At 38.3% G+C, this 16,117-nt stretch overlaps 1 protein-coding gene across 8 annotated transcripts in view; it reads left to right on the top strand.

The window, feature by feature from the left end:
* The window catches only part of NBEA (neurobeachin), a 470,888-nt gene that overhangs the window by 406,230 nt on the left and 48,541 nt on the right, over positions 1-16,117 (top strand). For all 8 annotated transcript variants that reach the window (XM_015277560.4, XM_040704875.2, XM_025153000.3 and 5 more), the window contains one exon: positions 6,012-6,164. In XM_015277560.4, coding sequence (XP_015133046.2) covers positions 6,012-6,164 — 153 coding nt within the window. The remainder of the gene's footprint in view (positions 1-6,011; positions 6,165-16,117) is intronic.

The raw sequence follows: 16,117 nt of genomic DNA, 5'->3' as shown, positions 1-16,117 counted from the left end.
CATGTGTAATGAATTAATCTTCCGTTTTTCAAAGCCTTATGTTGTAAGATGGCCACTGTTTTTACTTTCAAGTACCACATTAAATAATATGAATTGCCTTAATTCTTTATTGACATGTCTAATTAAAAAATATTTTAAAAAAAATTTTTTTGAAGAAAAGTGAAATCTGCATTATGTTTTTTTTTCTTTTCCGTGGGTTATTGTTTAAGTCCAAGTGGGTCAGTTTTAACAAGTAAATTGAGATTCCAAGCATCAGCAGAATTCTGCAAGCTCAATATGTTTTAAAGAAAACTTCCAAATCACATTTAAAGAATGTTGCATTAAAAAATAAGAAATAAATACTGGACATTTGCAAAGGAATGTATATCTGTTAGGGAAGCTGTGGTTTTGTAGGTCAGTCTCTTGTTTCCGCATGCATGTGTCTTCTCTCCGATTCTCTCCCCTTCCCCCCTCCCTCCTTCTCCCCTTCCTTTTCGTTCCTCCCCTGGAATGGAATTGTTTCATGCTGAGATAAAGAAAATAGGGCAGTGTCAGTACTCAGAACAGCAATCCATGATTTCTACTTTTTGATACATCTTGAATTGTGGAAAAAAGTATGCCACCTTTGAAAAATGTAACAAACGACAGATTATTAAACAGGTGATGATTAAAGACCTTCTTAGACAATTTTTTTAACTACATTTGAACCATTCATTTTCGAAGAGACCTGTTCACCTGTACTGGGTGAAACAGAATTGATACAGTGTGTGCTACAGGAGTGTGGTAACACTCAGGGGAGAACCTGGCTAACACGGTTTATTTTATTGTGTCTCCCTTTATCAACATCGACCTTCTCTTGAGATAATCAGTACAAGCTGGACCAGGAATGAGTGTTAGCAGAGTGACCTTTGAGGAAGCAAGTCACCCAGAAATGACCATAACTTGCCCAGTCAGCTTTCACATTTCTTCCTACCCACCACCCCCCACTCCAGTTTTTGCTAACACTGACTTCCAGAGAACCTCCTGTTCAGGCACTAATCTTTCCTAATGCCTCTCAAACTTGTTATATTACTTTCTGAATAGTGTGTTTAGAAGTTAGGAAGGTAACTCTGACAAAATGTCATTAAGGTGCCTTAGTGTAAATTAACACAGCTAATGGAGGTACTCGTGAGTGACTCATTGACCCAGTACTGGGCTCTTGTGGAATTAATGGATGCCAGGGGATCAACCTTTTGGGAAGAGAAGAAAGAAAGAAAAAGAAAGGGCAGCTTTAAAACCTTGAAGTGAATTATATTAGAAAAGTGAAAACGTCTGGGTTAGATTTGATTTCACTGGGAAGCCATAAAATGATATACCCTTAACAAAACATATTAAACAGAAACGTCAGATTTGATGCGAGTGGTGTACAATTATGATAGTGTTAATAGTGGTCCTCTATCACTCCAAGACATATTTTTAAAGTTTAATTTCTCAGCAGCTTGGATTTGTCACAGGCTTGTAAATTAGAACACGCATTTGGGGATGTTTTCTTATGTGAAGACACAGGGCATATAATACTGTTAACTATACCTTGGGGTTTTAGTGTAGCTATTAAAATAAACTAGAGATTGCATTTACAGACAAGAAGTGCCTGTTATAATATTAATTTTACCTTTTTTTTCACCCCTCAGTAGCTTTACTGCATTTCGCTTCATCTACAAAGAGCCAAGCTTCTTGGGCAGTTTGAATGGTGGTGACTATTAAATGATAGAAAGCTAACCTGTCTTATTAGAAGTGTGAATGAAAGGGGAGCAGAGGAGGTTACCAGCTTGTGAGATGTCAAGGACAACTAGACAGAAATTACTGCAAATGGATTTAGATCACTAGAATCCCTATTTTTATTAACTCTTTGAACTCTAGATATTTATTGTGGTAAGAAATTACCCATGACAGCTTATGTACTCTGAAAGATTTATTTAGATTCTTTGATATGTTTTGGCAATTGCAAATAAAGAAATATAATTTACTGAATTACATCAGTTAATGCAACATTATATATCAGATGAATGGCACACAATAACAAGATGCATGTAAATTTCTTAATTGTCTGTGAATATTTCAAAAATACCAGGCACTTTTTTTTTTTCAATATTGGTCCTCTGTGTCTTATTTCCTTTCATTCCCTCATTTTATGCCTGAAAACTAATGTAACTTCTGGGAAAGCTTTTTTACATTGTTGTTCATGATGTTTTCCTTTATGACCTACTTTACAGTGGCTGACTCAATGTTTATAGTTTAGGAAGACAATATTTAGAGATGTGTCTTTCATGTAAGTTTTTAGCTTGATGTAGGAACATAACAGAAAAGAATAACTTCCTCAGAATCATGGTAGCTGCAAACAAGCATGCTCTTGCACAGACCTATGTTTACACTGAGGTTTTACCACTTGTTACACTGGTGGTGAAATAGGATCCACTTACCAAACAAGTCAAGTGGAGAGCCGGATGGGTGTTAAAAGTTCCTCTATGTCCCATCCACTGGTGTATCTACTGTCACTGGAATGTATTTTCTTCTGTTAATCTCTATATAAGGTTGAGTTTAAAAATGACCCTTCCAAAGAATGGAAATAGTATAAGAACTGATGTTACATGACAAATTCAACTCTGTATAAAAAGGGATGAAAAATATTCTAACGAATAGGTTGGGGAGAAAAGAAGATTCTCTTACAGATCTGTAACTAAAGCTTAAGCTAAGTAACAATATGTAAGGTAAAATCATTGCCATTAGTACTGATTTTTAAGCACTGAAAAGGTGTAAATCTGGCATGAGAATGCTTTCCAAATGTAATAAACTGTGCAAAGAGAAAAGATTAATCTGTTCTCCATATCCACAATGAATTGGTAGGTAGGACGGGGGTAAATGGTCTTTGATTGTGTAATGAAAGATTTTGGCCAGGACTTAGGCAAAACTTGCTTACATGGAAAATACTGGAGTCAGTTGATGAAAGGAGTGTGGAGTTGCCAACAGTTAAATTGTGGTACAATAGCACGGACAAGCATCCATTTAATCTGAGGAAAGGGCTAGGTCACCTCTTCAAGTGCAACCAGCAAACACTAACCGTGTTTGAGATATCTATTCCTGTCCTTACCAGGAAAACACCCAAAGAGCTGTCTGTGTCTACCTGTGTGCTTTATTGAAATACGAACTGAAGCAAACCCTCTTCTGAAACAGAGAAAACAGCCTCTGGCTGAGAAAAATATAAATAGGTTTTGAAAATAAGTCCATTCTTTGCTAGCATTATCCTTTCCTTTATTCCTTTGTTCATTCTTCCAGCTTTCAGTGGCTTCTTGGTTAGCACAATTCTCCCTGGGCCCTAGTTGTCATCTTTCTGTCTCTGCTGAGTCTCCCTGCTGTTTGCTCATGCCTCCTGTCCCTGCCTTCCCAGCAGCTTCCCAGCTCTTCCCTTGCATTCCTACTCCCCCCCAGCCCGTGCTGCCCCCAACAAGGCATGCTCAGGGGCTCTAGGACAGGAAGTATTTCCCTCCCATCCTCACCCAGCTCCTGCCATCAGCAGCAGGTAGGACAGCTTTTTCGTTTTTCAATGTAGCAAAGTGAAAATACATGCATTAATAGGTATCTGGAAACAAATGATCTTTCCTATCACACTGCTCTAGGCTAGCTGTATTTCCATGCTTCTGAATGGCTGAAGGCAGAATTTGGAGATTTTTTTCCAGCACTGACAAATTATGGGATGCCAATTGTTTGTTTTTTTCCTTGCAATGGGCCTATGTTTTAGTATATATTCGTTATCTGGAAGAGAGAAGGAAATGATGTTACCTGAGGTATTTTTAAGAAATGTGGTTATGTAGTATAGCCAGTAGTGGAGACAATGAAATTTAAGAGGCATATCAAATAATACAAAAGAAAACTGAATGGTTAATGCGAAGTATGGGCAATATGTAACTGGGAAAGTCACATGCACTGTTGTTTGCATTTTTTGTAAGGTTTAATTCATGCAGTAGTAGTATTCAAGTAAGTAAACATGATTGTAGGCTGCACTAAAAATAACACTGAAGAGAGACTGTAGGAGTCATTTTATCAAATTTCTGAAATGCTATGTTCAGTTTTGTTTCACTGACTGGAATGAAATAAAAAGGGGATGCGTAACTGAAATGATTAGGGCTCCAGAGAGGGCTGTTTCAGTACGATTTAGAAGTCTGGCACTGGTTAATTTCCATAGCACAGGAATAAGCACAGGTCAGGCTAAACATATACAATACAATAAATCTTGTGTAGAAAGTTAATCACACGCTTTCTATTTATTCTATTTCTGTTTATGTTTTCTGCTATACCAGACAAGGGAACACTAAATTACACTGAAATAGCAACAAAGATAAAATTTCTAAATGGAAATACCATTAAAAAAATCCTTGACTTAAATCCCTTTGTTTCAAGATACCATTGAAGTCAGAAGGTTAGAATTCAATTAAACATTGAACGTGTCTCTGAGTAACACAAATCATACAGGTATGGTAGATGTAAAATTTCACAGTTAGATCCTGGGATGTGTTAAGCTGAAGAAGAAAAGTTTTGTTTAGATATCTTTGATAGAATCATAAACATGCTTGCTGCTTGAAGTTATGGGTTGGCACACAACCATACTGCATTAAAAAATAAATTATTAAAAAAGAGTAAAATATGATTCAAACCTTTTGTGCAAAATAGAAATACGCTTTAGTTTAGCATTATACTTGTTTTCTTTACTAAATTCTGTTTCATTTGAATATAGACTTTCATATAACTTTGAACCAGTAATATTTCAGCATTCTCATGTCCTTTTGAATTTGGTTGGTGTTTCAGACAATGCTCTTGGTCTATCAGTGGTTTGTACTGTAGGACATGTCCCTTTCTGGCCATTCTTAGTCCAAAATTAGTACCCGTTCATTGAAATCTAGAGATCTGTGTCTACTTTTCTCCAACTGAGAGGGCAGTTCCTTCTTCTTAGGGCTCCATTAAAGCAGACCTACAGATGCCTGTTTTTAGTATATTAAAAATGATGGAGAGAAGACAAAACACTTTAAATTGTAACATAAACATTCATATATATGTATTTGATGATAATCTTGTCAGGACCATCTATGCTTTAACTGCTTTGTTCTCCATGGAGATGTAGGCCAGATTTAATTGCATAAGTTAGTGTCTGCAGTGATTTTTTTTTACACTCTGCATGTCTGCAGTTTTGAAAGGACCACAAAGAGGTTCAGGTTTCAGGTGCTGTGACATCAGTTTTGATCATGTTACACAACTGAATACCATAATGCTTTTAACAAGGGAATTTAGTGAATTTAATCCATACCTGGATATTAGAAAGGAGATGGTGAGCTTTAAAGCTTATTTTTATTGCAGTTCAATGCTGTCTGCTAAAATAATAGACAGCAACGTATGGAGATGTTTTTTTACATCAAAATGCATTTCTATTTACCTATCTGGAAATTAGGAGAAAATTCCCACTGTAACTTATTTATAGCATATTAATACATTGCAGATCATCTTAGCTACTCTGTTACTGAACTTTCCCAGTTTAAATATCATATACTTATTTTTTAAGAACATATGCTCTATTGACATTTTTCTCTTCATGCATTTTTCATTTTTTCTTACAGTAGAAAAGTTCATTCACTCTAAATTCTACTCTGTTATGTACATAATCAAATTGCCACTCTTGTAAAACCTCCACCTCATTTATAGTACTGAAGGATCACCATATAGTTTCTAGTATGTGTTATTCAGAAGAGGACTCCTTCAAAGATATGCACTGCTTTTCTAAACTTTCATCAGAACACATACAGGTGAAAAAAAGATTAAATATTTCATTGTAAAAGACTTTTGAATGCAAGAACAAGAAAACAGATTATAAAAAATGTTAAATACATGCACAGAAACAAAAGTAAAACAAGACTGCTTTCATGGATACTGCAGTAGCACCTGATTCCAGCAGCACCATCCAACATTGCTGTATAATGTGGTCTTATTATGTGTTTTCTCCTTCCTAGGAATTAATTCCAGAGTTTTACTATCTACCAGAGATGTTTGTCAACAGTAATGGCTATAATCTAGGAATCAGAGAAGATGAGGTGGTTGTGAATGATGTTGAGCTCCCACCTTGGGCCAAGAAGCCTGAAGACTTTGTCCGTATTAACAGGATGGTAAGTAGCACTTTAATTTCTCTTTAATTTTAATTTTAATTTTCATCTCTTTAGAACTAGGCTTAAATAAATGAAATAGAAAGTGCGGGAAAATTTGCATTCTCTGTTATTTGAAAGAAAGGATATTTTTCAACAAAATTCAATTATTTGTTCATGAGAAGGCGTCAGACAGGCATAAGTTGGATAATGCAGGACAGCCTGAAAAATTTAAGTCTGTTCCTCTTTACCACCTTTTAACTGAAAAAATTGAAAGTTGTTGTAAATGCTGTTGTGTTGCAAGAAATGTTACGTTCCTTTCTCATTCAGAGATGAACTGCAAGTAAAGAAATATGAACATTAGCCAATAACTGCAGTCTCTGTAGACTTTTTGTGAAAGAAATGATTTGATGTAAATTACCATGAAGTCCGCTGGATTTAAGCATGAAAAACACTTATCTATATCAATATTTTGTTGGGTTTTTTTTCTTGCTTTAATGTTATAAATAATTATCTCTGTTAATGGTAGAATTAAAATGTGTGTTTATATTCATTTTAAGGAAAAAATGAAAGGTATATTCTGACATAACGGCAATAGTTCAATTTATGGTTGTCTTTTGGAAATTGATCTTCCTTAAAATATGTCTTGTCTAAGTTGCTTATATAGCTTTTGAAGCTATGGGTTCCCATACAGTTGCAGAGCCATTCAGCTTTTGCATTATTCCCTACAGGGCTTTTATTGTAGCACTATATGTCTAGCAATGTTATTTTTCTTATGATCAGTTTGGCAATTTAATTTCAAGAAATGTGTGTTTAAAGAAAATTGTTCTTCAGGGGCTGATGGAAAAATAGCTGCATGAAGTTCAAAAGAATAGAGGAATATTATAAAAACAAACTTATTCCTATGATTTAGAAGTGCCTGTGTGGAACAGTAAATGATTTGACATACGTAGAACACTCTCCTAAGGAAGTGATGGCAACCTCATCACTTCAGATATGAAATGCACTAAACAAAGCATGAGAAGTGTGTTCCAGGTAATAGTCCATAATGGGCAGGATGAAACTGAACAACATTTCCCTTCTTATTCTTGGCTGCTTTCACTTATAGCTGCACATAATGTAACATGCTTTCTAAAAACAAGCAGTTGTCACAGCTGCTAGTAATAAATTCAAATGCAATTTTATCACCAAAAAAAAGGGGGGGGGGGGGGTGAACTGAAAGGATCATTACCCTCCATTACCATTCTCAAGTGCGACACATGCAGTCACAGGTGAGCATCTCCAGGGTGCCCACGTCACTGCACAGAGCCCTCTTTTTGGATTGTGGTTGTGGTGAAACCTGAACTGGGCCCAGGAGTAATCTTACTGAAGTTGATCAGCAATTTGGTTTTGACATCTGTAAGAACAGAAGCTCAATATCTTAGTGGCAAAGGGTAAACAAGCTGTCATCTACTGGGGAATAAAATGAGAGATGTATATTGATGATTCCCTTTGGTGAGATTTTATAAAGAATGCTCCTTTTTCTATCCTAGACTGTTTTTTTTCCATCTTTCCACAAAGATGGGAGGATTAATATGAGGATAAAGAGATCTATGTACTAAGAGATCACTTGAAGAAAATCTTCAATTTTAGTTTGTTTCTGCTTTCTAGAAAATAGCATAGGAGCTCTGTATAGAAAATTTTGTTCTAAGATATTAGCAGCTGTTGAAGAAAACAGCTGCTTGCATGTACTTAAAGTGCAAGACTATTCCCCTTCATTACTATTCTTTCAATAAAGACTGGTAGATAAAAGCTGGAAATGCTTTTAAATATTAAGCTATAATAGCACTAATGGCTGTTTCTATACATAAGTATGATCAGGTTGCTGTAAATTGGATGAGCTGGTGCTAAGATTCTCCAATTAATAGAGTACTTTGACAATTTCTAAAAACACAAATGATCTCATTTTTGTATCACGCTCTTCCTATTCTGCCTTCCACTCCTGTCTCCACATGTGAGCATCATGCTGTTATTATACAATTCTTCCTAGAGGCATTTTCTGCATTTCCTTCCTTCTTCCCAACACCTACTTCTAGCAGGAGCATGATCACCAGTCAAAGTTGAGTTCTACACAGATACATACTGCCTTGAAGTGAGCAGCCCGATGAAGTTTGCAAATGATAATAAAGTTGGGAATGGCTTAGAAAACAAGAGAAAGATGCATAGATTTATTTGAATTAGATGCAGAAAACACACTGAAAATAACCTTAGAAGGAAAAAATTAAAGATATTCAATAGGAAACAGAAGTCTGGAAACAAAAATAGTACTGAAGGAGAGCAGCAGTGAGGGAAGGGTGATAATGAGCAGCAATTAGATCAGATATAATTCCATAGTTCTATATAGCACCAAAGTATTTGGATGCCATCTATGGAGAGTTGTTGCATCACAGCAGATGCATACTGTTGTACCTGCCTATGGTTCTTTTGAGACTGCACCTGGAATATTAGATTCACTTCTGGGTGACTAGAAGACAAAGAAAGTATTTGCATTTGGAAGCAGTTCAGAGGCTAGAAGCAACATGAAGAACTTTGGGATGTTAAAATAGTGTTATAGGTGCATAATTTTTTGTGAAGCTTATCATAAAGTAGCAAGTAGCTAAAGTACTACTACTTTCATGAAAATGTGTAAAGTAGGTATAGAAAGAAGTCACAGAATTGTGTTTTAAAAGATAAAACACGTAATATATTTTCAGGAAAATCTTCACATAGGGTTTTATTAGCTCACAGGGGAAACAGCCGCTACACTTTCATTTTGGTCACTGGAAACAGACAGGTCAACTCAGGGAACAAATAGAATTGGAAAGTCTGACATTCCCTACCTAATATCACAGTCGTGTTCTGAGCTGGTCAGCAAATGTATTATTCAGTTAGGTCATCCCCAGGCCAAGCTCTGGCTGTTACACAAGAATCCATCTCCAGAAAAAATTAGCCCCGGTATGGTGCTGACGTGTAAAACACAGCAAGTTTGTGCAAGCCTGGGATTTCTGCATGAGGTTTACAAAGCAAGCCAAGAGCAAGTTTACAGGAAGGCCACAGAAAATTGAAGAATATTTCAAGTAAGCATTATCCTGATGCTTTGTCTAGTGAAGTCAGTGGTAGTCATTTCATTTCAGTGAATAGGATCTGATGTGGTAGTGTCACATAGAGTGGGAACTTATTTTTTCCTAGCTGCCAGTATTTTCATCTGATCATATGTTTTTGTTTTGTTTTTGGGTGGTTTTTTTTGTTCTGTTTTTTTGTTTTTGCTTGCTACTGGCATATACACATAATATTATGTGTAATTTTGTGTGGAAGAAGTAAATATGAATCTTTTTATGAAGCCTACTTGCCCATTAACGAAGGTAAACATTTTCTTTTAATAACAGCAAGAATCTCAGCATTTCATCCTGAGGCTTACCAGGGCAAGCAGAGGAGAGTCTAGCAAAACACCACAGAGACACAGTGATATAAAAAGATGTAGTTTAACCAATTGGTTAACAGGACTTACTAAAATTCTGTTCAAACTAATAAAGGGCTGGCGAGTTTAGGGTGTTTCATTTGATAGTTCGGTCAGGTGTTACACGTTTCTAACCAAATACAGAAATGGAAATAAAAATGATTTCCCATCAAACAAAATTGCTTTAAACTTTGGAAAATTAGACTTACTATAAAAACTGGAAAAGGCACTCAGTCCTGTTATTTTAAGATCTATTACAGCAGATTCTAAAGTCTCAGTGTATACATCAGGGATTGTTGCAGCAGTTTTATTTATCCATACAAAGCTAGACTGATTACTATGGACTTACTCATGAAACATTAATAAAGCACTATGTTCAATGCTAACATGATTATGGTCTGACCTCGGTGATGGCACAAAGGACGGAGGCAGAAAGTGTCCCTGATAACATTACCCTAATGCTAGGCTCATCAATCATAATCTCCCAGTTTACCAGGAAAAAAAAACCCCACGCATAAAACCTTCCACAGATGTGCATCTGTAGTCCTGCTCAGTCTCTCAATCCCCACAGACTTCAAGCAGTCCTGAGAGCCAGAAATAGAGCATATTCAGTCAGTAAGTCAAGCATGTTAAATCAAGGCAGGAAACACCACTGCTAAACACTGAAGCAGAGCTTTTGAAATAACCAGTCTTTAATTTGGAAACAAAAGATGCAATATTGTGTAATTCAAAGTTAATTATAATGATATTTTCATTATGGCTTAGACACATATTAAATTGCAAATTACAGTGTTGAGTAAAATGCGTTCACTGCAAATTATATTTTTTGAAAGCCTGAATGGTGTCCTGTTTTTCTTATACATATTCTGTTCCTATTACGTAGCTGTTAGTAAGATTGAATTTTCCTTCTGTCTTTGAAATGATTTATTTAAACTCTTCTGCTGCCAATTGCATTTTTGTACAGTTCTCTGGCTATTCAGAAGCATGCATAGTATTTCGTAATTAAAAAGCTTTTTCAGTGGTCATTAGATACATCTATTATGAAATCTCTGTGCTGTGAGGATCAGGGAGATTTATCTTTTTTGCTCACTGTTCAGTAGCAGTTGGCATTCCATTCTTAGCAGATAGGCAGTACGTATGATTTTGAATTAAGATTTTGTATTATTTCATCAGTAGTAGCATGTTTGACTTTTTTGTGCCTTGCCAAGGTTTGTTCTTCATGCAGTTAAACTCATTCAGCTCACAGGTGTTTTGGTCTAACTGGGAAATGACAAGGTTTTTTTTGTTGTTGCTGTTGTGATTTCTTTTCTTTTCTTTTCTTTTCTTTTCTTTTCTTTTCTTTTCTTTTCTTTTCTTTTCTTTTCTTTTCTTTTCTTTTCTTTTCTTTTCTTTTCTTTTCTTTTCTTTTCTTTTCTTTTTCTTTTCTTTTCTTCTTCCCTTCCGTTCCCTTCCGTTCCCTTCCCTTCCCTTCCCTTCCCTTCCCTTCCCTTCCCTTCCCTTCCCTTCCCTTCCCTTCCCTTCCCTTCCCTTCCCTCCTCTCCTCTCCTCTCCTCTCCTCTCCTCTCCTCTCCTCTCCTCTCCTCTCCTCTCCTCTCCTCTCCTCTCCTCTCCTCTCCTCTCCTCTCCTCTCCTCTCCTCTCCTCTCCTCTCCTCTCCTCTCCTCTCCTCTCCTCTCCTTTTCAAATATTTCTGTATCACTGAAGAATCTATTTAAATATTGAAGCTGCTCACATAAAGGATCAGTTCCTGTGCAAACACCCCTAGAATAACCCAAATATGTACAGTAAATTTGTTTCACTTTTATTAAAAGATTACTTTGCTTAAACAAAGAGAACTAATTCCAGATATCAGTATTTCTTTTTTATTGTGTAGCAAGAGTCAAAGGCTTTACCCCCTTAAATGGTACAAGAAGTGCTGAAAGAGGAAGTGAAATATTAAGCTGAGACAATCTGTATATTCAGAGCTTTTCTATTCTCCAGACACAAAATAAAACTGACTAATGCAAAGTGCCTATGTGTTAGAAAGGTGTTGGAATAGCATATAACATGAACTTAGAACTCCTGATACCTTATACAACATACGTTTTGCATTAAAATAAAAACAATGCCTCCTATTGGAATCTTCGTGAAACATAATTTTTACTCCAAATCAGGATCAAAGTGTTCTACCTTCATCCTTCAGACAGCTCCGAATTTAAGAGGAAGAAATTTTCACTGTAAGTGCAATTACCTAGGTTTCTTAAATCAGATATCTTGTGGAAAGCATAGCTGTTCATAGGTGTTTCACTCAGAGTGTGGTGACGCACTGGAACAGGTTACCCAAGGAGGTTGTGGATGCCCCATCCCTGGAGGCATTCAAGGCGAGTCTGAATGTGGCTCTGGGCAGCCTGGTCTGGTGGTTGGTGACCCTACACATAGCAGGGGGTTGAAACTAGGTGATCATTGTGGTCCTTTTCAACCAGGCCATTCTATGATTCAGGTGTTCTAGTTAAAAATTGTCCTGAGCAGTGACATATGAAATTCTTACTTTTTGCCCAGAATTAAAATTGGAAATAGATATAGAACTCGGTTCCGCTAAGCAGTAATTTGACTAATATTAATCTCACTTAGTTTACATTAGTCCTTACATAAGGATCAGCTTACTAATTTCTGTTTATATTTTACAACAGTTACAGGACTGATTTTCAGCCTGTGGAACATATGTGAATATGCTTGCATGCAAGCACAGAAAAAACACAATTCCTTAACTTCAAAATATTTATCTTTCTTTCACTAGAAAGTTCTTTGTTATTAATTGTCATAGAAAACAAATTGGATATTACCTCATTTCTGTTTAATAGTTTGTATCTCTTAAAAAGACATAAATAATGCTATATCATTACTAATACATATACTATATACTTATTAAAAATTTACTTCTATATAATATGTAGAAGTAATATATACAATGCAGGATCAAAGAATCGCACAGTATCATGGAATGACAGAATATCCTGATTTGGAAGAGACCCACAAGGATCATTGAGCCCAACTCCTAGCTCCACACAGGACCACCTGAAAGCATTCCAAGATGGCTGAATTTGCAAGGACCTCTGGATACCATCTTGTTCAGCTCCTGCTCCAGCAGGGACACCTAGAGCAAGGTGCCCAGGGCCACATCCAGGTGGCTTTGGATGATCCCTAAGGAGGAGACTCCTCAGCCTCTGAGCAACCTGTGCTGGTGCTTCATCACCTGGGAGAAGCTCTCCCAGTGTTCAAAGGGAAGTCCCTGCACTCCAGTTTGTGCCTATGGCCTCTGGTCCTGGCACTGGGCACCACTGGACAGAGCCTGACTCCATCCTCTTGGCACCTCCCTCTCCACCCTCAACCCCCTTCTTTGGATATTTATGGACACTGAGGAGATCTTCCTGAGCCTTCACTTCTCTAAGCAGAACAGTACCATCTTTCTCAGCCTTTTCTCATATGGGAGAGTCTCCAGCCCCTTCAGCATATCTGGGCCCCTTCGTTGGACTTTCTCCAGTATATCCACGTCTGTCTTGTACTAGGAGGGCCCAGAACTGGACCCAGCATTCCAGGTGTGGCCTCACCAACACAGAGGAGGGATCACCTCCCTCCACCTGCTGGTGATGCTTTGCCTAATACAGCCAGGAATACCATTAGGCTACTGAGCAGCAAGGGCACATTACTGGCTCATGTTCAACTTGGTATTCAAGGGGACATATATAGGTGATTATTATTAATGCCTCCAATATGTTTTAAAACCACAATCTTCTTGAATATTGTCTTCTGTATGGCCATCACCTACTTACCTTAAAGAACGAGCTGGCTGGGCTGGTTAGCAGGGCTTTAAACTAGATGTGATGGGTGGAGGAGGTGCACTGGGTGACAGAGAAGTGCGTAGGAATGCTGTCACCTTGGGAGACAGTAAGGGAAAACCCCAGACTTGTCCTGGATGTTGTAGGGAGGGCTCCTCTGAGAAGGCAACGAAGCCAAAAGCTAAGCTGAAGTGCCCCTATACCAATGTGCGCAGCATGGGAAATAAAGAGGAGGAGCTAGAAACTGTGGCACAATTAGAAAAATATGAACTAATTACCATCACAGAAACATGGTGAGATGAATCCCACGATTGGAAAGGTTGGAGTGTTTGATGGATTAGGAATTGGCTGGCTGGACGCAGCCAGAGTTGTGATTAATGGTTCTGTGTCAAAGTGGAGGCTGATCCCAAGTGGTGTCCCTCAGGGGTCCGTCTTGGGACCGGTGATTTTCAACATCTTCATCAATGACACAGTGGCATCGAGTGCACTCTCAGCAAGTTTGCGGATGACACCAAGCTGAGCAGTGCAGCACTGGAAGGAAAGGAAGCCATCCAGAGGGACCTGGACAGGCTGGAGAAGTGGGTCCATGAAAACCTAATGAGGTTCAGAAAGGCCAAGTGCAGGGTGCTGCACTTGGGTCGGGACAATCCCAGGTATTTGGACAAACTGGGGGATGATCTCTTTGAGAGCAGCCCTGCGGAGAAGGACTTGGGAGTCCTGCTGGATGAGAAGCTGGACGTGAGCCAGCAGTATATGCTTGCAGCCTGGAAGGCCAGCTGTGTTCTGGGCTGCATAAAAAAAGGAGTGGCCAGCAGGGAGAGGGAGGTGATTGCCTCCCTCTACTCAGCTCTTGTGAGGCCCCATCTGCAGTACTGTGTCCAGGCCTGGGGCCCCCAGAACGGGAATGGCGTGGAGCTCTTAGAGCGGGTCCAGAGGAAGGCCACTAAGATGATCAGAGGGCTGGAGCACCTCTCCTATGAGGAAAGGTTGAGTGAACTGGGCTTGTTTAGTTCGGAGAAGAGAAGGCTCCGGGGAGATCTCATTGCAGCCTTCCAGTACTTGAAGGGAGTGTATAAACAGGAAGGTTAACAGTTGTTTACGGGGCATGGTGATAGGACAAAGGGGAATGGTCTTAAACTAAGACATAGAAGGCTTAGGTTAGATATTAGGAGGAAGTTAGTTTTTCACTCAGGGTGGTGATGCACTGGAACAGGTAGCCCGAGGAGGCTGTGGATGCCCCATCTCTGGATGCATTCAAGGCGAGTCTGAATGTGGCTCTGGGCAGCCTGGTCAGATGGTTGGCAACCCTACACATAGCAGGGGGGTTGAAACTCGATGATCGTTGTGGCCCTTTTCAACCCAGGCCATTCTATGATTCTATGAAATGTTTGTCTTTTTCTGCATATTGTTACTCCTGTACCTACAAATTATACTTACACAGAAAATTCTCTCACCCTATATTCCATACTGAGCATTGCATATTCATGAGAAACCAAACCATGTACAGCTGACAGTGACGCACTCATAAATTTTCAGAAGGGACTTTCATGGAAGGGGGGCAGCTTGTGCATTAGAACAAATTAGGGAGAAGATTCTGCAGGTGCCTCTGCCAAAATCCCCGCCACAGCAGTCATCCACCATGCAGCGCCTGGCAGGTGTTGTCCTTGCCACACCAGCATCCTCACAGTCTCCCTGCCAGTAACCCATTGGGCTTCCACTTTTGTGTGCAATTGAGAGAAGTATAGCTCCACATAACTAAATTCATCTCTTACGTATTTCCCATTTAACCATACAGACCTTTAAAGAAGCATTAGACCTCTAAAGATAGTACAATAAATCTGCTTAAAGTGTTGCAGACAGGGGATGGGACATGTTGCCGTGGAAAACTACCTCATTTGTGTAGTAAGTTATTAAAGAGCAGTTCATCCATGTGAAATAGAAGTTCTTCATACCTGCCAGGGTCACTGAGACCTTCTCTGGAATGACAAGCTGCTGAGCAGCGGCTGGTCATGCAAGTTGAAACTGCCTCAGGGAAACATAACACAGGCATTCAATTCTGCTACCATAGGGGAGAGGATGTTTTAGAAGATAATGGGTGAAATATGCTGATTTGACCCAAGCTTTTTTTTTTTTTTTTTTTTTTAATTTCAGATTTACTGTCCAACCTTTAAATAGTATGCCTCTATCTCAAATTTCCATCATTTATCTGAAACGTTATCTGCATACTCTAGAAATAAAAATACTATTTTTGTCCACTGCAAACACCTGACATTTCATTTCATGATCTACTTTTTAATAAATAAGTGATAGATATGGCCACAAGCCAACCTTATAAAATGCAATTTGGAGGAGAAGGAGAACTATTGGCCTCCTCATTGTGAGTTGGTCAGAGATGGATACTGGAAAGACAGCAGGCTTAAAATCTGGCTCTAAATTTTCTTGCATATGAAGGAGCATTAAAAATTGACCATTTAAAAGTTAGGAAATGCTTTATTCATGATCACAGTAGCATACTTAATTTTGTCGTTGCATGCTAACATCCTTCAAGCTGAATAAGGTAAAAGATCTATGAAAAATATTACACAAGATCATGCAGTTACTGACTATATCATGCTGCACGCATGCAAGATAATATAATTATGGATCTGACATTACTTATTTATTTAGATACACTTTGAAATCAAGTTG

This window comes from Gallus gallus, chromosome 1, assembly GCF_016699485.2.
Source record: "Gallus gallus isolate bGalGal1 chromosome 1, bGalGal1.mat.broiler.GRCg7b, whole genome shotgun sequence".
In the NCBI taxonomy this organism is placed as follows: domain Eukaryota; kingdom Metazoa; phylum Chordata; class Aves; order Galliformes; family Phasianidae; genus Gallus; species Gallus gallus.
This window is presented reverse-complemented; position numbering and strand designations above follow the sequence as displayed.